General features: G+C 37.0%; 4 protein-coding genes and 1 long non-coding RNA gene across 7 annotated transcripts in view; 4 read left to right on the top strand and 1 right to left on the bottom strand.

The window, feature by feature from the left end:
- Window positions 1-27,674, bottom strand: part of Ubr3 (Ubr3 ubiquitin ligase) — a 56,049-nt gene that overhangs the window by 15,645 nt on the left and 12,730 nt on the right. The gene's annotated exons all lie outside the window — the stretch shown is intronic.
- LOC145726071 (uncharacterized) lies at window positions 435-17,039 on the top strand. Its single transcript, XM_081975015.1, has 18 exons — window positions 435-848; window positions 1,962-2,263; window positions 7,447-7,591; window positions 7,645-8,000; window positions 8,057-8,277; window positions 8,329-8,567; window positions 8,621-8,762; window positions 9,406-9,559; window positions 9,614-9,760; window positions 12,842-13,090; window positions 13,445-13,717; window positions 13,769-13,916; window positions 14,084-14,218; window positions 14,279-14,502; window positions 15,843-16,054; window positions 16,108-16,349; window positions 16,402-16,525; window positions 16,586-17,039. The coding sequence occupies exons 1-18, from the start codon at window positions 569-571 to the stop codon at window positions 16,917-16,919; spliced, it is 3,927 nt and encodes a 1,308-aa protein (XP_081831141.1). The 5' UTR covers window positions 435-568; the 3' UTR covers window positions 16,920-17,039.
- Window positions 2,782-5,966, top strand: LOC145736707 (uncharacterized). The gene is made up of 2 exons (XR_014180086.1): window positions 2,782-2,994; window positions 5,721-5,966. It is a non-coding gene; the product is annotated as an uncharacterized LOC145736707 (long non-coding RNA).
- LOC145734554 (uncharacterized) lies at window positions 20,057-24,450 on the top strand. 3 transcript variants are annotated; one of them, XM_081988198.1, is made up of 9 exons: window positions 20,057-20,748; window positions 20,816-21,070; window positions 21,301-21,460; window positions 21,524-21,664; window positions 21,882-22,114; window positions 22,167-22,378; window positions 22,435-22,694; window positions 23,046-23,163; window positions 23,635-24,450. In XM_081988198.1, exons 1-9 carry the CDS (start codon window positions 20,524-20,526, stop codon window positions 23,921-23,923), a joined length of 1,893 nt encoding a protein of 630 aa, XP_081844324.1. In that variant the 5' UTR covers window positions 20,057-20,523; the 3' UTR covers window positions 23,924-24,450. The 3 variants fall into 3 exon arrangements, with proteins under 3 accessions (XP_081844324.1, XP_081844183.1, XP_081844249.1); XM_081988057.1 differs by having other exon boundaries at window positions 20,076-20,748; window positions 20,804-21,070; XM_081988123.1 differs by having other exon boundaries at window positions 20,088-20,748; window positions 20,804-21,070; window positions 21,533-21,664.
- LOC145734488 (uncharacterized) lies at window positions 24,655-27,656 on the top strand. Its single transcript, XM_081987937.1, has 8 exons — window positions 24,655-24,919; window positions 25,429-25,722; window positions 25,775-26,072; window positions 26,122-26,345; window positions 26,403-26,611; window positions 26,670-26,911; window positions 27,045-27,168; window positions 27,298-27,656. Exons 1-8 carry the CDS (start codon window positions 24,692-24,694, stop codon window positions 27,611-27,613), a joined length of 1,935 nt encoding a protein of 644 aa, XP_081844063.1. The 5' UTR covers window positions 24,655-24,691; the 3' UTR covers window positions 27,614-27,656.

Below are 27,674 nucleotides of genomic sequence, written 5' to 3'. Positions count from 1 at the left end.
TTGAAAAGAAAACAGCAACAGGTAACGATAAAGGTAAATAACCCGCCATATTAGCAGAAAATGAGTCAGCCAATGTTTGAATCACAAATTAACTCTTCCAGCTTTCTTTTAACGTAAAACTTTGAGATTATTTTTCATTCACCTTTTGAAAAGATTGAGAGATATCAGATATGTCAGAATAGTACAAGTCAAAGAAACAAAATCAGACCAAAGTCTAAAGGTTGACTGGATCAACGGAAGTTACTAGATAAAATTGATTAACTCTGTGCAAAGTGGTGACTCCCACATAGTAGGCACACTTTACTTGCATTTTTCTTGTTCGGTAAAGTACACGACCAATTTTCATGTTGAAAACCAGGTGGTACTACAGTGCGGGTACTCTTTTATACCCCACCTTTCCTTTCATCTTTCAAGTTTCAAGCTTTATCCGATTGTACGTCCCTCAGTCGCGTTCAGTTAGTCGTGCACGGTTGATTAATGCCAATAACCGTTGAATTACTTTGTCTATGTCGGTCCCGAGTTCCTGTCTACTTTTCAAATGATTTAATGTAACCAAACAAGAAGAACAATGGCATCTGCTCGTTTAATTGTGGGTTGGTTGATGGTGCTAGGGCTGGTGCTACACCGAACCGACGCTCTAATCAGCTTATCCGAGGTGTTGGACATTATCAAAGTGGCCAAAGATGTTACCGTGTCCTTAGCCAAGGCCTGGGATCTGGTGGACCAAAATATCGACTTCAGCGAGGTGCCCGTTCCTATTTTGCACAAGACTGAAAACAAGCTGTTTGGCAGGATCGAGAGGATCAATTCCAAATTGCAGGATTTAGCTGAAAGAGTGGATTCAATAGGTACGATGCAAATTTTATTGTTAAATAACGTTCACCTGATCAGTTCAGGAAAGAGAGTTGGCAATATTGAAATTAAACCGGTTCGCATATGAGTATTCACTAAAATCTATTCTTGGAAGGGTAGCAACAACGACGAGAGGTGTTGATGACCTTTTTGATGGAAGTGGGTTGTAAAATAGTTCACCACATTAACAGTTAACGATTCAAAACCAAACACACGTCTATATTAAAATTTACTGTTTACACAGTAAACAAATCAAATACGCAGTACAACTTCCACATAATATTCGGGGATTTCTGATAAAATTCAAAGGAAGTCCGTGAAAATAATCTCAAAAAAAAAAAAAATGGATAAATTCAAGGTTATATCAGCTGTTTAAACATTATAAAATCGTAGTAGTTTTCACTGCTGCCATTTTTATAATAAAATATAACACATGTAAAGAAAATACTGTAAAAATATGGCATCATCAAATAATAGTAAATCATTCACTTTACGGCTCCTACTCCCATCTAGTCAGTCTAGTCTAGGATTCCAATAATTTCAGTGTTTAATGCATTTTTGGTCACCGCCTACTATTGGCGTTTCAAGGTAAGAGATACTCCCTCTGGTGATCAGTTTTGAAAACAGTTTCGGGCATTCCAGCTGTCATTGCTCCCTTTGTTTACATTGATTTTGACAGTGACAGTGTCATATTATTTATAATGTTAGGTTAGGAACGGGTTGCCTGATTTTAGTTCAACTGGCGCTGCGATCTTGGTATTGTCGCACTATATGTTGTACAAGCGCGAAAATTACTAAAAAAACCATAGACAAATATTATTAATTGCAATAAATAGCGTTAATTAATAATAATATAGAAATAAAAAAAATTAATACATGTAATGACACAAAAAATCGTGGATTAGAAATGCTGTACCAGAGATTAGAGCTGTCATCACGTTAAACGTCAATTATTTGATCATCACGAACTCAAAAAATCGGAAATGTCACGGATTTACAATGTTGCCAAATAAACTATTTTTTAAAAACCGAGAAGAACAAGTTATATTGTATTTTAATGATTCTAATGACGCTACAAATATTACACATTATTTAACCTCAAATTCCAGGTACCCACTCAATGACCACCATTCTGCACAGCTTGCCGGAACGGGTGCGACTCGAGCTGCGCCTTAACGATCTCCTGGACTACATAAGCAGAATGGACGCAAACTATCGCAGAATGCAAAACTACGGTACCGAGGAAAAAGACTACGAAAGACTGACGATGGAGGACTTTGCACAAAGTGTCATATCGCACGACGCCAGCTCCGTGGTGAACCTGGTGGAGCGTATTCACGTTTTCGTGGTACCTCACAGGAGGGGCATCACCAATTCGGGACTGTTCGTTCTGTTGGCCAACGCCATGCAGGTAACAAAGATTTGCTGCTTGTTTTCTAGGTTGTGTAAAGTGTGCAAAACCTTTAGCCTCACATTGTTTTTGTCAACGTGCCTATAACAGCAACATAACGAGTCAGATAATGAAACAATGAGTGTTAAGTATTGTTTTGTCATCATGTTAATAACAACTCAATCACAATTTGAGTGAAGACGGAGGGAGGAGGATATTATGATAATAAGTAGTGGATTAGAAGCAGAAATTTCAATTTTTAAACCGGTTGAAAAACCCACTAAACAGTTGTTTGGTAGAGGGGCTTCTGAATAATGTTTACTCAAAGATTTTACTTGAAGGAATTTAACTGCAATATCTGCGAAATATTTTTATATTAAAAATCATGCTGTTAAAAAAAATTATTTAAATCAGAGCAAGCTGTCAGAGTCAGAGAGACAGCAATATTGTCAGAGTGTCACCAGTGGTTCTCAAACTGAAAATATCTCAGAAACGAATACAAAAGGGCTATGACGTTATAGGTACACGAAATATGTCTAAAATTTGTCGTAGAATCTGAAAAATCAACAATATACAGGGTGTTCTATTTAAAGTAGCAAATTGGTATACAGGTGTGGTAAATCCAAAACCGACCATAGGAAAACCGCGTAACGGACAGAGAAACGTACATTATTGCATGCGCGGGACTAAGACAGAAATCGAAAAAAATATCAAGTAGGCCATATTTTCAGCGCGCTGTTGCCAAACGCCAAGTTATCTTGTCGACGGTATTTGAGTGATACTTGGCGTTTGGCAACAGCGCGCTGAAAATATGGCCTACTTGATATTTTTTTCGTTTTCTGTCTTAGTCCCTCGCATGCAATTACCTACGTTTCTCCACCACACCTGTATACACTTGCAGCCATTTTGAAAATATTGACTGTGTCAGGGTAGGGTTTCCATTTTATTTTGGGTGCTTAAAAAAAAAGAAAGACACAATTTTATGAGACATCCTGTAGCTACCCAAATACCTAGTCCTTGAGATAAATTTTGCCAATTTTTACAAATTTAAAAAATAAAAAGATGTTACATTACTATAGGGAGTGCAAAATAGGACTACCACCAGTGAGTAACATAATTATTTAGAAACTCCTTGTAGAAAAAGAAAAAAACAGATGTGGCAACACCGACACCTATATAGGCTCTATTGTGTGCTCCATCCTTAATCAGGGGCCCCCTGTAAACAAAACAATTTTGACCTGGCTGGCAGATCTTTGTACACAACGCACTCGGGCTTCGGCAAAGCGTCTATTTCCTTATTTCTCCTTTTTTCCCTCTCCCTCAGACTGTGTCGCAATCAAATCGCAAAACGTAAAGCAAAGTAACAGTCTGACCGCGTACGTCGACGTGACGACAAAACCAAATCTTGATGTTCGGTTCGTTGGTGTTGTAGGTACCATCAATCAACCTTGCTTTGTGTTCGACGCTGTTAATTTGCGGTCATCAGCACTTTTACAGTTAGTGTCAAGTCGCTTTTTTTCTGAAACTTGTGTAAGTACTTTTAATTCCAATAATTAAGTCCGGTCCTTAGTTGAACAATCAATAATAGAAAGTAATTCGCTATGTAAATTTAATGATAGCGCATTAAATGGAATTGGGGCAATTTTTTATTGTGTCACCCGGTAATAATATTATAATTTGCGACGAGACAAGTGATTAAGCCAATATGATTCTGGGAAGGAAAAAGGTCTGACCTTAGATTAAGTTGAGTCAAGTTAAAATACCTTGAAAGTTGCAAGTAAACTAGTTTTGCTGAACAACTATAATAGCACAAATACCTATGCCACTACTAGTGGCAGTAAATTACTTTATATGCAAAAGTAATTAGTATAAAACAAAGAGCGGACGACGACCACGTTCAGGAATTTATCATTTTAAATGAGTGTTTGCTTTTCTATATAGTTACTGTCTAAATTCGAATTTAATTGCGTATGAAATACTATTTATAAAGAGGTTAAATTCGGAAATTTATTATTCTTAAAAACAAGTGAAGAAACCATGATATAGATACATGGACAAGTATACAAGTGTGGTAAAACCATAGGACAACCGTGTAACGGACAGAGACACATATAAATGATGGCATGCGCGTGACAAAGACAAAACACTTTCAAAAATTTTAAGTATTGTCAAACTGACTAAATTATAATTATTTAGATAACTTTGTTATTAGAACATTCCTAAACAATTTTCTTTACTTTTATAACATAATTAGTTCGGTTTCTGTGTAATTTGTTTTAAAACTTAAGAATAATAATAATTGTTTTTCGTTTACTGATCGAACTCACGAACTGCTATTGCATTGCAACTCCTCCCTATTGTGGCATACTTCAACTGTCAAATAAGATTAAAAAAAACAAAAACAGAGCAGTAACAGTGATAATCATAATAATAAGCAAGTATTATACCTTAATATTGTAAGATTTTAGCAAAACAACAAAAATAATTGACTCTTTTTACGCCATAATAATGCCAAACCTAACGTGTAGAGAGCTCACATCACATCCACATTGAGAGATGCTAAGATGTAGTTAAAATCATAGAAAACATTATACATCTAGATTTACATGTCAATAGAACTGTTTGAAATCTCGTTTTGACAGATTGGACATAGCTATTACGATAATTTATCCGCGAGAGGGCGTTTTGCATGGCCCACTACATGTTTTGCTAAGCGGGTTATATTTGGTGTGCTTTCACATTAAACAACCGAAACTCTACAAAAGTTGTAAAATGTTTTATTGTTTTTCTATTTGCTAATATCAGGTTTTGATAAAAAAGTGTGTACTATAGTAAATAATTAGTAAGTCGGACTATAATGGTGAACCTGCTCTTACCAATGGAAATACAATAATACTATAGAAAACACCACAACATGCTATTTGTGATGCTATTTTATACTGTACACCCAGCTAATAAGTTATTTATCAAGAAAGAAGTAATTCAACAATACTCACTTGATAAATATTTTCATGGAGAGAGTTTAAAAACTAGATCATTTCCAACAAGGTTTTCATAACCTTTAAATAAGTCGGGGTTTCTTTCGGGATTCGGAAACTTAAACCTGCTAGACGTTGCTCTTGGTTCACAATCTGACACTCACAAAACTCACCAACAACACAAATATGCAACTTTACCATACTTTTTAGTACTTTAGTGAACGATATTCAAAATAGATGTCATAGTGACAACAACAATGACAACTAGTAATTAGTCGTTTTCTTTCGGATCTAAACGCGATATGATCTAAAAATCACGTGGCCTGCGTATAATTTTGTAATCATGAGGTCATGTGATTTTTAGAAAAAAATAAAGTGGCTCCCTCCGGCGGCGGATTCTACGAAATAGCTTTTAATCAAATGTCAAATTTTGTGTCTTCATGGCCTCCTATTTAAAATGGAGATCTAGATTTATAATGTTTTCTATCGAATAATCCAAGAACGAAATTAATTTTGTCGACGGTATTGGATTTTGGCAACAGCGTACTGAAAATATGGCCTACTTGGTATTTTTTTCGTTTACTGTCTTTGTCCCACGCATGGTTTTGGATTTACTACACCTGTATGTTATGATTTGATTGAAGATGTACAGGGTGATTTAAGTTTTCAGAAACTAGCTTGTTGTTCAGGTTCAAATATGAGTGAATCGAATATTAGTAAAACTGTAATAAAATATGAATAAAAAATTAGCCACTCTGTAGAGTAGCAAAAAAAACGTCAGATTACACACTAAAACTTTTCTTACACTCAAATGGTTCTGTAATGTTAATACAAAAATTGTAGGGCCCCTCCTACAAAGTTGAAGAAACAACACAAAACTGATTTTTTAACACCCTGTATATTGTTTGATTACTTGATACGACTTTTTCTTCTGATTCCAAAAATATATAATATGATCATAATATGTAGTTAAATAATCACAGTTGTCATAAACAATCAAAGGGACTGAACGTTAACCTTGATTGACATCACGATGACGTAATTTGACATCGATATATTGTTTTGTTCGAAATTCGCTCTGCACGCTGGATGAAGAATCAACTCAAATGCAGCCAAAAATATTCGACAAAATCTGCTACAAAAAAGTGGATCACCCTGTATAATATAATGTTACACTGTTGCCTCAAGCTCAATTCATTCTTTCAATCAATTAGTTGTTTGACCACAGTGGTATAATAGTTTGAATAAACAATACAAATGCAAATTATTAAAAAAACAGTCTTACAATCAAAAATACCATATTTCCGGTATGTAAAGACGTAATAATTGTTTACATTTATGAAAAAATTATAAAGGTATAACATACGCTTCGTGCAATAACCCATTCATTATGGTGGTACCGCATTACGAAACTGAAACGAGAACCATTTCACTTACACACAGGTAGTTGCTGGCCTTAGAATGTCCCAAAATTAAAGCAATGACTAAACTAGCCTGCTTTGTTTTGCTGTTGACGCTATGTTCGATTGGTGGTGTTTGGTCACGTGACCCCGAAAAGTTGCTTTTGGTCGACCGGCTAAGATTTGAGTTTATTAAACTCGAGGAACAACTCTGGGCCTTGGTCAAAGAGGCCCAAAATGGCGATTCGGATTTGAACGAACCCCCCGAAATGACGCTGATTCGAAAGTTTGAAGACTTCGGTAATATAATCAAAGAGGTTTGTTGTCCTGGTTAATTACGTTTGACTAGTGGAATGACATTGATATTGTTGAAAAAGCACTTCGATCACGATTTGACTTATAAACTGGAACGTCTGGACTCGGTGTGGGCGCTTCAACTGGCCTACGCAGATCTAAGGGGTATTTTTGCCCTGTACGAGTCCTTTAGGAGATTCCAGAAACAGCAAACCGCCCCGGGGCGTATTCCTGCACCTAAACAAGCCTGGCTTGATTTTACCGACTCGGTTCTGAACGATCCACAAAATGGGGTGCAAGAGGCTTTGGATCGTCTCAAGGAAGTTATGGAGAAAAATTTGTTTGAGGGAGTGGCTAAGGTTAGGTTTTGCACACTCACAACCAAATATACAATAATGCCGTTTAATTTGCTTGGTTTTTATAAAGAAAAATTCTGACATCACTGACTTCATCTTTCATTATAAAACACAAGCAAATTAGGGCACCACATGTGCAACTGCGATTTACGCAAATAACGGACTAACCACTTTAGGAGGTTGAAGGGGACATGATGTGTAGTACCAGACAAAGCCCTCAACAGGTTCTGTACAGTTTGTACGACGCTATAGCTTTAACAGAACTGAAAGGCTATACAATGATCCAGTTTTCTTATATGCTGCTCAGGCTCTACGGAAAAGGTTCACTCTTCACTTTTTCCAAGTTTTATACAATTAACCTTAAAAGATTGCAGGAAACTTCACGAAAGAAGCTCAACAGAGTAGGGAAAGGTACGAGGAACGCACCAATGAGGCTGTCGAAACGGTGAGAAAGGCCATGCAGAATGTCTCGAGGGAGTTGTGGAAGTGCGATCCGAAAAAACACGAAAAAGGAGAAACGTACCAAGAAATCACCAACTTGTTGCAAGGCTACGTTCAGAACGAGGTTGACTTGAACCCCGACGGTACCTGTAGGGAAAACTGCGCCGAGTATACGTTTACAAAGAGCCACGGTTGCTACCAGAACCTGTACTGTAGACAACAACGCAGTTGCAACGGCAAGATCATTGATTGCAAGTTCATCGACTCGGACATGTGGATTTGCAATGCTGTAAGTGATTCATCCGTAGTTTAGTATTGTTTTCTGAAATTGTCTGTTGAAAGCAGAACCCGTTGAGCGGAAGACGTTACGAGTACATTGAGTATGAAAATGGCAGAGTGTTGGGCAGAAAGCAAAGCTGTGCTAGAGGTACCACCAAAGTGGACAGTTGGTGGCGTTGGTTGTTCTGGCACTGTTCGTACTGCTTCTGCTTGTGCGACGAGCAGAGTCCTCTATCCGACCGGTACTTTAACATGCGATCCGTTATTTCGGACATACACAACAACAAGTAAGCATACTAGAAAACTTAGCATGCGAAAATTACACGAAAACCTTTCAGAGTGGTGACTGGTCTGCGTTTCGTCAAAAAGAACCGCATCATCCATCTGCAGATTCAGGAGGGCGAGCTACTACCGCGCATGACCATCAATGCCAGCTCGCTAACGTGGAAGGAACCAGAGAACTACAAAATCACTGATAAGAAAATATTCAACAGCCAGGACTATCACACACTTACTTGGGAAAATCGCAAGGTGGATTTGGACGACTTGGAGGCCGACGAGGGACACGTCTTAACTGGTATGAAAAGTAGCTTCAAAGACAGTTTAGCAATTTTAACGGGGCAATTTCAGGTGTCCGCTTCAAGGAGATAGGAACCCATTTGAACTTTGAAATTTACATCACCAAATTCGATTTTGATACTGGCAAATTGAAACCCGAATACAGCAAGTGGAAGGACAACCCTAATACGGATGTTGCTACAGATAAACCCAGGTAAGGAGTTTTTTTATTATTTTTAGCTCTAGTTTGGTAAAATTTGTGGGAAATTTTAGTTTGCGAGGGTATTTTAAGTTAATCAAGTAAGTAAACACTTGTGGTAAATCTGGGGTTCGATTCTTGACGATGATAAAATAGAACAAGTTCTTGTATAATTGATTAAGCAGTATTCTTTCCAGTGTTAGTATAACTTAGTTCCCGGAACTGTTCTTGTGCTATTTAATCGGGAATAAGAACAGGTTCTATTAACTTTTTGTGTCAAATGACCGTCAAGAATCAAGTTCCAGAAATTAAATTATTCTAATCTGGTAGTAGATAAGGTTTACATAAACATTTATCACAATGTTGCCGCTTTCAACTATGACTTTTTAATAACCTTCATTTCAGAATGTTTTGAGCAACGTTAAACTATAGATTCAATAATTTTGTTGGCTTTAATCTTTAATAGTAAATTTTAGACCAAAAGTAGACTTTAGGTACAAAACAACCTCTAGCCTACTTGAAACATTAAAATGTTAAGTTTGCTAATATAATGCCAAATTGTTGACACCTTGTTCAATTAACTTAAGGTAAGTACCAGCGTTGCCAAACTTTCCCAAAAAAAAAAACCAAACTCTGTATAATTTAACAAAATTCACAGAAAAAAAGTGCACTTGGTTCATCCTGACGTGCCCACAAGATCAACGAGCCCTTCAATCCCCACCTCTCACTCTGACCAGTACATCGAGTTTACTCACACGGACATGGACAGAGATGCTGCGCAAACCACGGTACCATATTTAGACGCGCAAAAGGTGAGATTGTCCCCCGGAGCTTTTAAAAACTGACTCTGACAACGTAAATTTCAGGTGGAGTCCCTGGAAGCGGTACCGTTAACCGGGGCGGGAATCTTCCACAAGGGCAGGCAGTTTTTTGGCGGTTTTATCGCGCCGAAAATCATAACGTACGACGTGAGCAAGTACCTGAAGGCGGCTTTTCCCACCGAGGAGGTGCACTGAATTATTTGAATTTAATAATGTGAACCATACCAGGTTGGAACTTTGACGTTGTACTGTGATGTTTATTTTAATAACCGTAATTGTCATTATAATTGTAGCTTTTGTAATAAAATAAAATCAATAATTTCGTACTTTTGTGAGAAAGCACAAAACACTTGGAATTTAGTTGGACAAGCGAAAACTTTCTGGAAAAATTTTATGATTTTTGCCATCTGCTTGCTTGCTATTTGAACCGGATACATTTAAATCAATTTGAGTTAAAAAGTTAGTCCTATTTTTTTAATAACTTAGCGTTCAGCTTGATACTTTTACTGTTACATGTAATGTTTTTTCAGGTTATTGAAAAGGAAATTTAATGAAGATTCCAAAAATGTGGTTAAAACACTCATTTTCTTACTCCAAGTGGGTTTTACAGACGATTTTGTTACTGACTGTTCTTTCAAACTGTGTTTCTGACAGTTCAAACTTTGACACCGCTTTTCTCTCTGACTGTACCAAATTTTTTAGTGTTTTTCAGGTTATTGAATAAGAAATTTAATGAAGATTCCAAAAATGTGGTTAAAACCCTCATTTTCTTACTCCAAGTGGGTTTTACAGGCGATTTTGTTACTGACTGTCCTTTCAAACTGTGTTTCTGACAGTTCAAACTTTAACACCGCTTTTCTCTCTGACTGTACCAAATTTTTTAGTGTTTTTCAAGTTATTGAAAAGGAAATTTAATGAAGATTCTAAAAATGTGTTTAAAACCCTCATTTTCTTACTCCAAGAGGGTTTTACAGACGATTTTGTTACTGACTGTCCTTTCAAACTGTGTTTCTGACAGTTCAAACTTTGACACCGCTTTTCTCTCTGACTGTACCAAATTTTTTACTGTTTTCAGGTTATTGAATAGGAAATTTAATGAAGATTCCAAAAATGTGCCTAAAACCTTCATTTTCTTACACCAAGTGGGTTTTACAAGCGATTTGGTCACTGACTGTCCTTTCAAACTGTGGTTCTGACAGTTCAAACTTTAACACCGCTTTTCTCTCTGACTGTACCAAATTTTGTAATGTTTTTTTAGGATATTGAATAGGAAATTTAATGAAGATTCCAAAAATGTGCCTAAAACCTTCATTTTCTTACACCAAGTGAGTTTTACAAGCGATTTGGTCACTGACTGTCCTTTCAAACTGTGGTTCTGACAGTTCAAACTTTAACACCGCTTTTCTCTCTGACTGTACCAAATTTTGTAATGTTTTTTTATGATATTGAATAGGAAATTTAATGAAGATTCCAAAAATTTGCTAAAAACCCTCATTTTCTTACTCCAAGTGGGTTTTACAGGCGATTTTGTTACTGACTGTTCCCTCAAACTGTGTTTCTGGCAATTCAAACTTTGACACCACTTTTCTCTGTGACTATCAAATTTTTGTAGTGTTTTTTCAGGTTATCGAATAGGAAATTTAATGAGAATTCCAAAAATGTGCTCAAAACAGTCAATTTCTTACTCCAAGTGGGTTTTACAGGCAACTTTGTTACTGACTGTTCTTTCAAAATGTGTTTCTGGCAGTTCAAACTTTGACACCGATTTTCTCTCTGACTATCAAATTTTGTAATGTTTTTTCAGGTTATTGAATAGAAAATTTAATGAAGATTCCAAAAATTTTCTAAAAACCCTCATTTTCTTACTCCAAGTGGGTTTTACAGGCGATTTTGTGACTGACTGTTCTTTCAAACTGTGTTTCGGCAGCGCAAATTTTGACACCGCTTTTCTCTCTGACTGTATCAAATTTTGTAATGTTTTTTTAGGTTATTGAATAGGAAATTTAATAAGGATTCTAAAAATGTGCTCAAAACAATAATTTTCTTACTCCAAGTGGGTTTTACAGTCGATTTTGTCCCTGACTGTCCTTAAAACACCGTGTTCAAATTTCAGACCACAATTTCAACTGATTTAAATATTTGATACACCAAAATTTCACCTAAGTGAAATATTAATAAGAATGGGTTTTCTGGATCACATTATCTGCGACAGAGAATCGCAAATACGCGCCTGGACTGAGTGAATTGTTATCAATTTCCTGTTGCTGATATTTTTCTAATAGTACTTATCACTAAAAGTTGGAAATTTTGAAACCACAATCTGTTTTAATGTGTACTATATCCATGGTATATCAATTGGACATATTATCATTTCTTAATAGGAAAACTGGTTATTCGATCGTTAATATTAAGTGTTTTTTTTTTGTTTTTCCTCGACTCGAAAAACTCCTGACAACCAAAATGAAACTTCGCATTTTGTATTAAGTCTATTATACGTTCAAATAGAAGCAATATTTATGTGTGTCTCTTAAAAAAACCAACAAAATTGGCGCTTTATGACTTCTTGTATACAGGTGTGGTAAATCCAAAAGCGACCATAGAAAAACCGTGTAACGGACAGAGAAACGTAGGTAATTGCACGCGCGGGAGAAAGACAGAAAACGAAAAAAATATCAAGTAGGCCATATTTTTAGCGCGCTGTTGCCAAACGCCGTAAGTATTCAATACCCTCGACAAACTTACTTACGGCGTTTGGCAACAGCGCGCTACAAATATGGCCTACTTGATACTTTTTTCGTTTTCTGTCTTTCTCCCGCGCGTGCAATTATCTACGTTTCTCTGTCCGTTACACGGTTTTCCTATGGTCGTTTTTGGATTTACCACACCTGTATACATTTGCTATACAACGGTAGTTGTTCTCAAAAATCAAAATAAACAAATTGAGTTCGTTGATAATTTGAAAATTGAGCTTTCTACCAGCATCTGGTACACCCTGTCATAAGTGACATCATATGGGTCACTTTGGTAAAACCAAAATTGACACTAAGTCACATGACCACTTCATCAGAATGACCAACTGTCAAATTATGTACTTTCCAGACTGCAAGTTTAAACTTTATAAAAGTGCACTTCAGCGCTTCACCGATCCGATTATCAAGTTTCAAACTAAGAACGATTTACTGGTAACCAGCACTGCAACACTTATCGCACGTTTGAGTTTAAAAGGTTATCGTTAAGTTAACAATTGTTTAATACGCAACACAACAGTCTTGACCGATCAAGACCGAGAGTAGTAAAGCAAAAAAAATGCGGTGGTTAAAATTCGTTATTGTTTCGGTGTTGACAGTTTCGATTCGTGCCACCACTAATCGGTTACTGATCGATCAGCTACGATGGGATTTTCTCGAACTAGAAAATTCCTTGTGGAGCCTGTCAGAAAACGATCTACTCCTGAAGGAGTTAGGAGACGCAGAAAATTATTTGGCGAAGAAATTTTACGAGTACGACCATCAGTTGAAAAAGGTTAGCGTTTGTTTGTGACTCACCACGTGACTGCAATTTTTAAGGGTACGACACTCACCTGAAACAAAAAGAAAATATTAAATTACATAATGTTAACTATTAATAGTTACAAACTAAATTTCAGATTTTTTGAACTTAAAAGTCACTGAAAAGAAGTACTCTTTTAAAATAATCTTTATAAAAATCAATGTTTATTACACACACACATTTAAATCTCACTATTGTAATGGCGAAAATACCAAATTTTGATGCAATTTCCGAAAAAAAATTTCAAACGTTTCAAAAACTGTTAAAATATTCAGAAATTTAAGTACTACTGCTGAAATACTTTCATTACACTAATTCGTCTTCCAGATGCCATCAGACCTACTCTTTGGAGTAGCTCCTCTGAGAACACTACCAGACTTCTTATTCCTCTACAGCAATTTGAGTTTGATTGACGTTAAATACACCAAATTCCAAGATTACCTCAATGAAAAGCGAAAAGATGTAATTGACACCAAGATAAATACAGACGATGTCATTTATGACATTCTTAACAACCAGACCGGAGTGGAGATAATCGTTTCGGAAGTGTACAAGCTCGCTTACGACCAAAGCAACAGCATGAAACAAGAACTGTACAGGGTGAGTTGAAAAACAGCAAATCGTTTAATAATAAATGGGATATTTTGTCAGATGGTAGGGAACAATTTTTGGTGCAAGGATTTGTCGCAATCTCCGCAACAATTGTTTTACAATCTGTACAATCTCATAGCTTCCAATACACTCAAAGCTTATGTGATGCAACAGTTTGCTTATTTGGGCAATATAATCTGGAGTAAAGGTTTGCTTCAAATTTAAGTACCAAAAAAGAGACGAACAATATAGAGGTAGTCGCATTTTCATGTTCTGTCAGGAAATTAGAAAAATACTCTTGTAACACCGAATACAACTTTTTGCTTGTCTCTTTCTTGTGTTTGCGATATCCTTATCGAAGAAGTAAAATTACAGGAGAAAACGCCCAACTGTCGCAAAACGCTCGTAAAAAGTTCGAGCAAAGATGCTCAAATATCATCCGGGGAATGTCTATATCCATGAAACAATCGAATCAACTGTGGAGGTGCGATCCTAAAGCCTTCATTGAAGGTAAGATAACGATCTTTGTCATAGTGATCCCATCTCAACTCATCAAGTATCAAATTGAAGGTAAAAATTACGACCAGTTCACCAGATTGCTACAGGGCCATATTCAAAACGAAGTGGACATGAGCAACAGACGAACCTGCAGAGAAACCTGCCACGACTATCAGTTCACCAAGAGTCACGGATGTTACGACTATGAAAGTGACGTGTGTCGCAGAACAGAACGTTGTGGTGGCAATATTGTTGGATGTTTCTTTGTCGAGTCGCATGCCACCATATGTGTCTCGGTAAGTGAACAATAAACTTGAACGTATGCAGAAAGTGAGTAAACGTGAACCAAAGCGAAAAACTTGACGCAAATTCGAACAATTTAAGCCTGGTTTATAAAACAAAATTTAAATTTAGCTGTAACTCTAAAAAAATATGGTGTTCATAAAAGAAATATTTCAAGTCTTAAATCAATGACTGCTAAACGCCAAAGTTGTCGTTTGCGCTCAGTTGACATCAAAAACTCTCAAAAATATTAAGTGACATTCGGGATTCCCACATACCCAGTGTTGTGATTTTGGAATACACAAACACAAAAATTGAAATTGGAAAAACCAAATATTACTAGGCTTCAGTTTAACCGTTTAAACCGTAACCTTTAGCTGCCAGGAAAAACCATAACCAAATATTCAAATTCAAAACACAAATCAGCTGATTGTGTCATTGGAGGCGCTTGCGCAGTAGCAAGATGATTTAACTTTAAGAGAATTTAGAATTTTATGTAAATCCAAGGTCACTAGATACAGCTAAATTTAAGGTTAAAGTTAAATTTCATTTATGAACCTCTTGATTTAAAACCACTAGTCTTATTCTTAAAGTTAATACTAAATTTAAATTTTGTTTTATAAACCAGGCTTTAGACATACAGGTGTGGTAAATCCAAAACCGACCATAGGAAAACCGCGTAACGGACAGAGAAACGTACATTATTGCATGCGCGGGACTAAGACAGAAAACGAAAAAAATATCAAGTAGGCTATATTTTCAGCGCGCTGTCGCCAACGCCAAGTATCACCAATACCGTTGGCCAATACCAATGAGGAAAAAGAACAAGTATCAGGAGGTAACAATAATACAAATTATAACCCGTTTGTGCATTAAGCGAGGGGGACGGAAGTTGATTGCGCATTCGCCTACTGCGCAGTTGAATTGACGCAAAGTCATTGTCAGTTTGGAGTTTCAAACCCGCAAAAATTTGTTGTTTGTATTTAGTGTTAATTTGTTTTGTTTGTTTGTGGTTCTTTAACAGTTGAGTTTTGCAAATTTAAATTAAGTTGTACAGTGGACAATAATAATAGTGTTTTATAGTGCCAAACGAAAGTTGACGGCCGCCATATTACTCCCCCTCTCCCCCTTGTTTCTGTCACCCCCTTTGTTTGCTATTGCTCCTTCCTGCTATATTTTTTTTATTCATTGGCCAATACGTAGACGGTATTGGCGTTTGGCAACAGCGCGCTGAAAATATGGCCTACTTGATATTTTTTCGTTTTCTGTCTTTGTCCCGCGCATGCAATAATGTACGTTTCTCTGTCCGTTAGACGGTAGGAAAGTCGGTTTTGGATTTACCAAATGTTTTTAGCGAATGCCGAGTCGAAGATACGATTTTGTACGGTACGACAGCGGTAAAATATTGGGACAGGCAACCTCGTGTCCCAACAGCAGAACGGTGAACAGTTGGACGCGCTGGTTTGTGCGCTGTCATTACTGCATGTGTTTGTGCGACGAGCAAGGCCCCAAATCGGACCGCTACATTAACCTGAGACCTGTCAAATCCAACTCGAAACAGAACATGTACGCATTCTGACAGCATCGTGGCATTGTTGTCATGTTGTTCGCGTTTTCAGGGTCGTGACAGGGCTCAGACTGGTCAAACACAACCGCGTGCTGCACATACAGATCCAGGAAGGAAAACTGTTACCCTATGGACGAATTGATCAGGAAAGCGTGCGCTGGAAGAACGTGGACGACTATAAAATTACCGACCCTGGCGTGAAAACCAACGTAGACTTTTTCACCATGACTTACGAGACGAGAAGTATGGCTTTAAGCGAGATTCAGGTCAACGAAGAGTACTACGTATTGACGGGTATGTTGTACCGATAGAAACTTAGCTATTTTATTAAAAAAAAATCTTTTAGGAGTAGGTTTTAGGCACTTGAATAATAAAATCTACTTGCAAATCCATGTCAGTTCCTTTGATTGGCACAATGGCACGATCAAAAGCACAGAGAGTTTTGACATTTTCGAAACCAGCAATCAAACGTAAATTTTCTAACAACTTAAAAAACAACGAACCAGAATTAAAAACAAACGGGTTTACAGGAGGCAGTATCACATTAGAAATCCGGACGTACCAACTAAGACGCCCAGCCCTTCGACAGCCCATCACGAAGACTCCCTCAAGTATATAACGTTTACGAACAGCGACTTTGACAAAGACGCCGCCCAAACTACCGTCCCTTTCATCGATACCCAGGAAGTGGTGAGCAAACCAGCGGTGCCCCTGATGGGCGCCGGCATCTACTACAAGGGCAACGAGGGCTATGGAGGTTTCATCGCCCCCATGATCAAGACCTACGACTTTTACAAGCATTTGTCGATGGCAATGCCACCGATCCAGGATCGCGTCCAGCCTCGCACGGTCGATGTTAATTGATTTTTCGTTAATTATGTATTGTTTATTCTATTAATATTATGAGCTTAAGGTAAACGAAAACTATTTTGAAGGAATTCATTGTTGTAAATAAAATTGTCGAATACGACTTACTTAAAACTAGTCGGTAGTAGTAACAGATTATTCAAACAACTTGAAAGTGAAGTCTTCAACTAATTCGGGGAGTGCCCAATCCAGTGGTGTTGTCTCGTTTACGATATCTGCACGAACAACCCGAATATCGCTAAAATGGCGACCAATTTACAGTTTTTCTAACTGACTATACTTGATTTTTTAGTGTTTTTTTTTAGACTACTGGATAGGAAATTTAATAAGGATGCCAAAAATGTGCTTAAAACTGTCATTTTCACACTACAAGTGGGTTTTACAGGCGATTTTGTCCTTGACTGTCCTTTCAAACTGTGTTTCTAGCAGTTCAAATTTTGACACTGTTTTTCTAACTGACTATACTCGATTTTTTAGTGTTGTTTTAGACTACTGGATAGGAAATTTAATGAGGATTCCAAAAATGTGCTTAAAACTGTCATTTTCTCACTCCAAGTGAGTTTAACAGACAATTTTGTCGCTGACTGTGTTTTCAAACTTTGGCAGCACTTTTCTCCCTGACTGTACCGAATTTAGTGATATTTTTTTAGGCTATTGGATAGGAAATTTAATAAGGATTCCAAAAATGTGCTTAAAACTGTCATTTTCACATTACAAGTGGGTTTTACAGGCGATTTTGTCCTTGACTGTCCTTTCAAACTGTGATTCTAGCAGTTCAAATTTTGACACTGTTTTTCTAACTGACTATATTCGATTTTTTAGTGTTTTTTTAGGCTATTGGATAGGAAATTTAATAAGGATTCCAAAAATGTGTTTAAAACTGTCATTTTCACACTACAAGTGGGTTTTACAGGCGATTTTGTCCTTGACTGTCGTTTCAAACGGTGTTTCTGTTAGTTCAAACTTTGACACTGTTTTTCTCTATGACTGTACTCAATTTGGTAGTGTTTTTTTAGGTTAGTGGATAGGAAATTTAATGAGGATTCCAAAAATGTGCTTAAAACTGTCATTTTCACACCACAAATGGGATTTACAGGCGATTTTGTCCTTGACTGTCCTTTCAAACTGTGTTTCTAACAATTCAAACTTTGACACCATTTTTCACCATGACTGTACCGATATGTTTTTTGTTTTTTTTGGCTATTGAATAGGAAATTTAATGAGGATTCCAAAAATGTACTTAAATCAAACATTTTCTGCCTAGAAGTGCGATTTTGTCCCTGACTGTCCTTCCGAACTGTGTTTCTTTTAGTTCAAAATTTGACACTGCTTTTCTCCCAGACTGTACCACATTTTATACGGTTTTTCCAAGTAACTGAATAGAAAATTTAACGAGGATTCCAAAAATGTGCTTAAAACTGTCATTTTCTCATTCCAAGTGGGTTTTACAGGCGATTTTGTCTCTGACTGTCCTTTCAAACTGTGTTTCTGGCAGTTCAAACTTTGACACTGTTTTTCTAACTGACTATATTCGATTTTTTAGTGTTTTTTTAGGCTATTGGATAGGAAATTTAATAAGGATTCCAAAAATGTGTTTAAAACTGTCATTTTCACACTACAAGTGGGTTTTACAGGCGATTTTGTCCTTGACTGTCGTTTCAAACGGTGTTTCTGTTAGTTCAAACTTTGACACTGTTTTTCTCTATGACTGTACTCAATTTGGTAGTGTTTTTTTAGGTTAGTGGATAGGAAATTTAATGAGGATTCCAAAAATGTGCTTAAAACTGTCATTTTCACACCACAAATGGGATTTACAGGCGATTTTGTCCTTGACTGTCCTTTCAAACTGTGTTTCTAACAATTCAAACTTTGACACCATTTTTCACCATGACTGTACCGATATGTTTTTTGTTTTTTTTGGCTATTGAATAGGAAATTTAATGAGGATTCCAAAAATGTACTTAAATCAAACATTTTCTGCCTAGAAGTGCGATTTTGTCCCTGACTGTCCTTCCGAACTGTGTTTCTTTTAGTTCAAAATTTGACACTGCTTTTCTCCCAGACTGTACCACATTTTATACGGTTTTTCCAAGTAACTGAATAGAAAATTTAACGAGGATTCCAAAAATGTGCTTAAAACTGTCATTTTCTCATTCCAAGTGGGTTTTACAGGCGATTTTGTCTCTGACTGTCCTTTCAAACTGTGTTTCTGGCAGTTCAAACTTTGACACTGTTTTTCTAACTGACTATACTCGATTTTTTAGTGTTTTTTTAGGTTAGTAGATAGGAAACTTAATAAGGATTCCAAAAATGTGAATAAAACTGTCATTTTCTCACTCCAAGTGAGTTTAACAGACGATTTTGTCGCTGACTGTCTTTTCAAACTGTGTTTCTGCCAGTTCAAACTTTGGCAGCACTTTTCTCCCTGACTGTACCGAATTTTGTGATTTTTTTTAGGTTATTGGATAAGAAATTTAATGAGGATTCCAAAAATGTGCTTAAAACTGTCATTTTCTCACTCCAAGTGAGTTTAACAGACGATTTTGTCGCTGACTGTCTTTCCAAACTGTGTTTCTGGCAGTTCAAACTTTGACAGCGCTTTTCTCTCTGACTGTACCGAATACCTATTGTTTTCATTCGATTGGCAATCTGAAGCCAAGTCTTCTTCAAGGCATTATTATCCTTGTGTTGAGGGTGCTTAGAATCCCACAAAATGGGGTAACTTTGGACAAAATCAATTATTTAATTAATTATTAATTTTGTTTTCTGTCCCTGTCATGAATGTCATGATTATGACGTTTACGGGCGGAAAATATCAAAATATGCAATCCGGTCCGGATAGACGGACAGATTTTCCGCTGTCCGCATATGTTCCGGATTCATGTGAACCAAGTCTTTTAGTCGAAAAAGACTAACATTCATTTTTATGTTAGGAACGTGTTAATGGTATCAATCAACATATCGTTAAAAAAAAGAAATATAAGCCAGTTTCGATTATGCAAAAACACAAACAAATGACGCTACATCTTCGAATTGTACGCAAAAAAAAAGTGCCTTGATAGTTAGAAACTAAAGAGTAAACAATAAAATGCTGTGTTGCATAATTTCTATTTTTTTTAGAAAAACTCCTTGATAAAAACTGACTAGCATAATTGAATTAACAATTAATTGGATTTATTTGCAATCCCTTAGAAAAAGCGAGTTGCATAAGCGTGAACTTATCAATAACTAATACATTGAAAAAGCTTGGGAACATTAAAAAAAAACTAATAAATATTTGATTAAATGCATATGTGATACGAAAACATCTCTGTTAACGTAAGTAGCAAAGCAAATAGATAAATATTTTAGTTGACTTAAGACCCGAAAAAGTTTGTAATAAACCCTAAAATGTTGTAAACTTTCAGGTAACAAAAATGGTTAAGCTAACATGGGGATTCCCTTTGGTTGATAAAGTAGATATAAACTGAGTCTTATATTATCTGCAAACTAGTCGTAAAACCTCTGAATAGGAGCAACGTAATTCAAGACAATTTAACAAAACATGTATTAAAAATTTTTGTTTCTTCTTCTGCGTGTGCCTAATTAAGCTAAAAACGACATGACCAAAAATACCCTACTGTTGTTATGGTGGTTTTTTCACGTTTCATCGTGCTGGGAATTTTCAATACAAATCGATAAATATCGAATGGAATTCATAACCATCGAAGACAATTTGTGGCACTACTGGAAAAACTACATTTATGTCTCGCATCAAACCGCGAATCAAGAAGTGAAGCACCTTTTGCAAAAAATGGCCAGTTTTGACAAACAAAACTTGAACAAGGTATCGTCTAAAACAAAAATAATTTTGAATTATTACAACAAATTTAAATCTGTAGTTGCCCCAACAGCTGATTTACGGCGTCGAACCACTACGTGCTATCAAGAAGTTCATGGAGTTACAGAGGGAGCTCGTACTGATCAACGCCACGTACAGCAAATATAATCGAGATCGTAATAAATGCCTGCAAAAGAACAGATTATGTCAGTTCGATGGATTGTTTGAAGACGTCACAAACGCCGAAAACGGGGTAAACGCAGTCATGTCTCGCATTCAGGACATTTTATACAAAGGAAGAGACAGCTTTATCGATGATTTGAATCGGGTTAGTAATCCAATTTTTGTAACAGTTCATGCAAAATAATGTCAGTTTGTTGATCTTTCAATTCTTATGGACACATTCACCAAACTCTTATAAAACTGCGCTAAGATTAACAATCTGTTATTCAATGGTTTTTCACGTTTTTTCATAACAACCAACGGACTGTTAGACATCAACTTGATAACATATTGGTGAATGTGGTAGTTATAGTCTTATAGACTATCGATTTTCAGTTTACCAGCATAAACTCTTACTCCTGTGAGAACGTACCGCAATCAGCTCAACAACTCTACTATAACTTCTACAACCTGTTGGCACTCAGCCAGCTCAAAGCTTACATTCTGCTGCAAATAACCCACATGGTCAAATTTCTAGGCAACACAAATGACACAGGTATGGTTCGTCTTAACGTTAACAATTATGCGTGATTAGTCACAGTCTTAATAATACTAATAGTAATTTCAGCGATTATCGACAGTGACACGATTTTCACCAGGAACGCTTATAAGGAATGGATGCAAACTGCTTCTGGTCGATTACAACAAATTGACAAAAGTCGGGAGATCGTGAAATGCGACCCAAACGGTTTCATCAAAGGTAACAAAAAAATTGTTATAGCTACCATGCTTTTTCTGCAAATTCGTTAACATGTGTCAGTCTGTCTGAAGGAAGTGGTCATGGTGACCAACTGTCGGATGTCGGATGAATGGTTGTCTCTGCTTATCGTTGATTTCTTATAATCAACGAAAAGCAAAGAATTGTCGGCTGTAAAGTTTGTTCAGGCAACCAGATATTCAATATTTGTTTATTTTAGGAGTAAACTACGACCAATTCACCAGACTGTTGCAAGGTCACATCGAAAACGAAGTGGACATGAGCTACAGCTCCACCTGTACAAGAACATGCGACGACTACACTTTTATAAAAAGGACCACAAGTGTCACGTGCCACGAACAAGGAAGTGAATATTGCCAAAAAGTCCCCAAATGTAATGGCAATGTGATTTCGTGCAAGTTTGTGGAACCGAAAGCCACCATATGCATTTCGGTAGGTACCTATTTATATCTAAAACTGATTTCTCCAGATTTGCACTGTTCAGAAAAACCCAGTGAGGCGATACGAATTTGTGACCTACGAAAGTGGATTAACATTAGGTAGAAAAACGTACTGTTCAGAAAGACGAACAGTAAATAGTTGGCTACGTTGGTTTGTGCGATGCAGCTACTGTATGTGCCTGTGCGACGAGGTAGGAAGCCGATCGGACAGGTACATCAGCATGAGACCATCAATATCCGACTTTAGAAACAACATGTACTGAGTGAGAATTTGAGAGAAACTTGGTCTCATAGCATCACAATTTTTCGTAGGGTGGTGACAGGAATTCGGTTCAAAAAACACAACAGGATGCTCCATCTACAAATTCAACAGGGAAAACTGCTTCCTTACGGTCGCATAGATCCATCAACTGTTCGATGGGTACCGCTGGATGATTTTAAAATAACAGACGTCGCTAATGGACCTATTACTGAAGGAACTGATTACATCGCTTTGAAGTTCGAGAGTCGCAATATGGGCCTGGATGATATCAGTGTGGACGAGGGTGAGAATGAAAATCGCGTTGTAACAGGTGAGCAACATTTGCCAATGAGACTAAAGTTTAGGTTTTTTCAGTATTATTTCCTTGTTTCTATCTGCAAGTCAAATCTTCTAACACTTAGCTAAATGACCTATGTTGTCTTATTCACTTAGAGCGATGCAAGCTTCTATATATTAACCTCTTCACCTATAACCTTCTTCTGCTACCCTATTTGAGCACTAAAACACTGTTTACAACCTTATTCTTTGGCAATTATTATAGTTAGGCTTCAGTGGTAACAATGAATGTTAAGACAATTACAGTTTCTCAAATAATAATATTTTCTATGTACAACACACCCACAGCATAATAACGTTCTTTAACGCGACCAACACATTGCAGGTGTATATTTTAGCAAATACGACGACATGATCCAGCTGGTGGTGCGCTCGCACCCATTCGACTGGTACTCTGGAGATATTTCTCCTTTGTTAAGGAATTCAACGAAAATCGATAATAGGTAAGAATTCTGTTACACCCAACTAACATACAGGTGTGGTAAATCCAAAAGCGACCATAGGAAAACCGTGTAAAGGACAGAGAAACGTAGGTAATTGCATGCGCGGGAGAAAGACAGAAAACGAAAAAAATATCAAGTAGGCCATATTTTTAGCGCGCTGTTGCCAAACGCCGTAAGTATTCAATACCCTCGACAAACTTACGCACGGCGTTTGGCAACAGCGCGCTACAAATATGGCCTACTTGATACTTTTTTTGTTTTCTGTCTTTCTCCCGCGCATGCAAATACCTACGTTTCTCTGTCCGTTACACGGTTTTCCTATGGTCGCTTTTGGATTTACCACACCTGTATAGGGTTAAGACGAAGAAGTTTCGCTTTGTTAGTTACTGTTTATTTCCTACAGTGGATGAGATATTACACCTTATAAATATATTCTAAAGTAGTTTGTTACCTATTCTCTATTTGATTTAGGATAATACTCAACATAACCAAACCAGATGTGCCGGTGAGAACTGATTTTAGATCGAAAATACACACCGAACGTCATAGATATGTCCAATTCACGCACACCGATTTTGACAAAGATGCCGCCCAAACCACCATACCTTTCATTGATCTGCAGGAGGTGGTGACCGACCCGCCCGTACCTTTAACTGGAATTGGGATAGTATACAGAGGCAATTCGGGATTTGGGGGTTTCATAGCGCCCAAAATTAAAACCTACAATTACGGAAGGCTTTTAAACAAGGACTTTTTCTAGAAACGAGATACCCACGCTTAGTCATAAATAATATTAGTATAAAAGGTTTGGGAGTGATGATGATCCTTAAAAAAAAATAGTCTCGAGTACATAATATTTTTTGTGAATTTTTCCGTATTTAATACACATTTCTAATAGTAAAACCAGATTTTTGTGTAAAAGTACTAACCAAAAAATGTAACAAGCTCACATGATTCAAAAAACCGCAGAAACTATCTTTCTGTATGTCAAAGTAAATTTTAAAAAGGTCTATATTACCGAGAAATGGAACCCTTGTCGTCATCAGATTGTTAAGTACCAACCGTTATTCACTACAGTTTCTGAAGAATAAAAATATCTGGATGCCCTCTGTACATTAAAGATCATCATCATTTTGTTATATTATTTTAGTATTTTCTGTTTGATTTGAATCAAGTACTTAAGTACTAAGTAATTACGCTTTTCAATCATTGACAATATATTTTTATAGAACTTCCTGCTGAAGGAAATATCCTAGACAAAATAAAAACTAAACCACGTTAGTTTTAGGCTGGACTTTCTATTCGCTAATTGTAGAAAAATTAAAACATAGTCACATCACCAACAGCCCAGAACTAAACCAGCACAATCATAAACGTGCTGTTTACTTATCGTCTTCTTACACTATTTATCACTATAAAAATCCAGGGTTTATCGCTGCTCGGTCCGCTTTTAATCGTTTGCAGTTGTTTACTCGACTTTCATCAAGTTAAATCGACTTTTGTTTGAAAGTCCCACAATACAAAGAAAATGAAAGAGACAAGACGATTTTCAATTTGGTGCGCTATTTGGGCAATGTTGATGGCCCTAACTGACGGCGAGCACCTCCTGGTGGACAAACTGAGAACGGACTTAATGGATTTGGAAGGAAAACTGTGGCAATTCGTTTTGTGGCGTGTACCGAGAGGTTACGGCGTCCAAAATGCCGAGCTTTACGTGATCAGACGATTTAAAACCTTTGATGATGCTTTAAAACAAGTAGGTTAGATTTAGCACTATTTAGATCTTGGTTTTTGACTTGACAGTTAAAACTACGTTCTCCAATGACATAATAAGTTTTCTTTGATTAACAACTCCAAATGCTGCTTAAATGATTTAAATAAATAAAGTTCGAATTTGTCAGCTGAATCAGTAATCATTTTGTTTAACTTAAATTTAAATGCTCTTCTAAAAACTGAAACCAGAAAATATGTTGCCCAAGACATATTTTGAGGTATCAAGAAAAAACTTATGGACTTGTTTTTGTTAAGTAATAATAGATTTAATATTTAATACTATACAAGTATGAAGATTTCAATATTATACATAGAAATCTCATGATAAGAAGAAAGAACTGAAGCAAATCAATAACAAAGAAAAAGTTAAATCTTGTAACAAATTTTGTCTTTATAATTCAACTTGATATTTTCTTGGAAAGCCTATTAATCGTTATTCCCTCTGGCTTTTCATAATGTTTGCCGAAATAAATAAATTCTGAAATTGTATAGATGCCCAAAAACACTTTGAGGGGCACTGAACCAATCAGCAAAATCCACCCCTATCTCTACCTGTACGCGGACGTGAGGCAAATGGAAAATCTGTACGATAAATTCGTACGTTTCCTAGACTGCAGAATAGAATCCAGCAAATCGACTGATAAAAACAAACTGCACCAGGATAACATCAGAATCGATGACATTATCGGGGATATTCTGAACCCCCAGACCGGGGCTAACGCCACTGTAAACAAAGTCTATAACCTTACATTCGGAAGCGAGAACATGGCCAAAGACGTGCTTGAAGTTGGTACGTTTTTTACGTTTATACTGTGTGTTAAGTTGTACTATTTTGTAGCTATTGATGAAGCATTACCCTTGCCGACAACCTAGTCAATCGCCGCAGCAAATCTACTACAACTTGTACAATTCGATCGCTTTGAATGGGTTGAAGAGCTACGCCATGATACAATTTGCGTACCTGGCTAACAGAATCACTCCCCGTTCCAAATTAGACCCTAGCTTTACCGTTTTGTCTGATGAGGCCAAAGCTCAGTTTGAGAAACGTGTCAACGAAACCAGTTCAATGTTTAGAGGGTTAATGGAGATTGTTCCTAAGGAACTGTGGAAATGTGACCCCGCAACTCACGAGAAAGGTTTCAAAAAGGTGTTGCAAGCAACGTGATATTAAATATAAATTTTTAGGAAAAACTTATGACGAGTTTACCAGATTGCTGCAAGGACACATCCAGAACGAGGTGGATATGGGCAAGGGTGGTAGCTGTAGAGAGGACTGTTCCACGTACCATTCGACTTTTAGTCAAGGATGCTATGACAGCGACAGCAAGTACTGCAAAGAAACTGAACGTTGCAATGGCCGTTTGCTTAATTGTCAATTCTTCGAGAGTCACATGGATATTTGCCCTTCGGTGTTTGCCCTAATTGTTGTAACTCCACGGCAACTTCACTAATCAAAGACGTTCCAGAAAAATCCCAGCAGACGATACGACTACGTTAAATACGAAACCGGTCACACTTTGGGAAGAAACTCGACCTGCTGGACCAAACCTATTAACAGCTGGTGGAGATGGTTAGTGCACTGTTCGTACTGTTTCTGCTTGTGCGACGAACAAGGTCCAAAATCTGATAGATATGTCAACTTGAGACTAGTACAGGCTGACATACAAAATAACAAGTACATAACTAAAATCACTATCTCTCTAAGGTGTAACTGTAATTGGCAACTAATTTAGGGTCGTAACTGGACTGAGACTCGTAAAACACAACCGGATAATGCATCTACAGATCCAGGAAGGAAAACTGCTTCCGTACGGCTACATTGACAACGCTACCGTACGTTGGGTGCCTGTGGACGACTACAATATCACCGATTCCAGAGTGTACAATGACAAAGACTATTACACGATGACATACGAAAGTCGACAGATGGCGCTGGATGACTTGGAACTGACGCAGAACAATGCTATAGTTACAGGTTAGTTTAATAACAATATTAATATGGAGTACACATTCTTAGAATATGACGACACGTTTAATGTTATTATATTTTTGGTGAAATAAGGTGATAGCATCAAAATACATGACAAAATATTTTCTTTTGCCTTTAGGTGTTCGATTCCAGTTTATTGACGGAAAATTACGGTTTCAAATATACGCTAATGAATTCGACTGGAAAACCGGAATAGTCTACCAGAACAAAGGGAAATACATTTACAACGAACAAGGCGGAAAGTAAGTGGTTAATATCATTATTCATAATTGAAAATGTGCTATTTTGCTTAATTTACAAAGTCCAAGAAAGTTCTTGCTGGTCTAAAGTAAAACTATGCATCTGACATCGTAACGAAAAAATTTTTTTAGGAACAAAATTGAGATTTATAAAGCAGACATCCCGATTAATTCGCCTCCATCAGAAATGGACTATTTCACGGAGGATCCGTACGTTGAATTCACGCATACGGACATTGACGTAGACGCCGCCCAAATCACAGTACCGTTCCTCGACATTCAACCAATCAGCAACGAGCCACCGGTGCCCTTGTGCGGGGCGGGGGTGTACTATCGCGGCCAAGGCGGCTACGGCGGTTTTATAGCCCCAAAAATTATTACGTACGACTATAGCAAAAATATTCTCGTGCGTTTTCCCGACCAAGAAAGCACCCCCGTTATTTATTAGAAACTGTACGTGAGGTGTCACGGTAATATATGATTTTTTGAAATATTTTGTGCAAAGATCG

This window comes from Ips typographus, linkage group LG1 (assembly GCF_016097725.1).
Source record: "Ips typographus isolate SLU linkage group LG1, UJ_Ityp_2.0, whole genome shotgun sequence".
Lineage (NCBI taxonomy): Eukaryota > Metazoa > Arthropoda > Insecta > Coleoptera > Curculionidae > Ips > Ips typographus.
The sequence above is the reverse complement of the archived record's forward strand: the minus strand, read 5'-3'. Positions and strand labels throughout refer to the sequence as shown.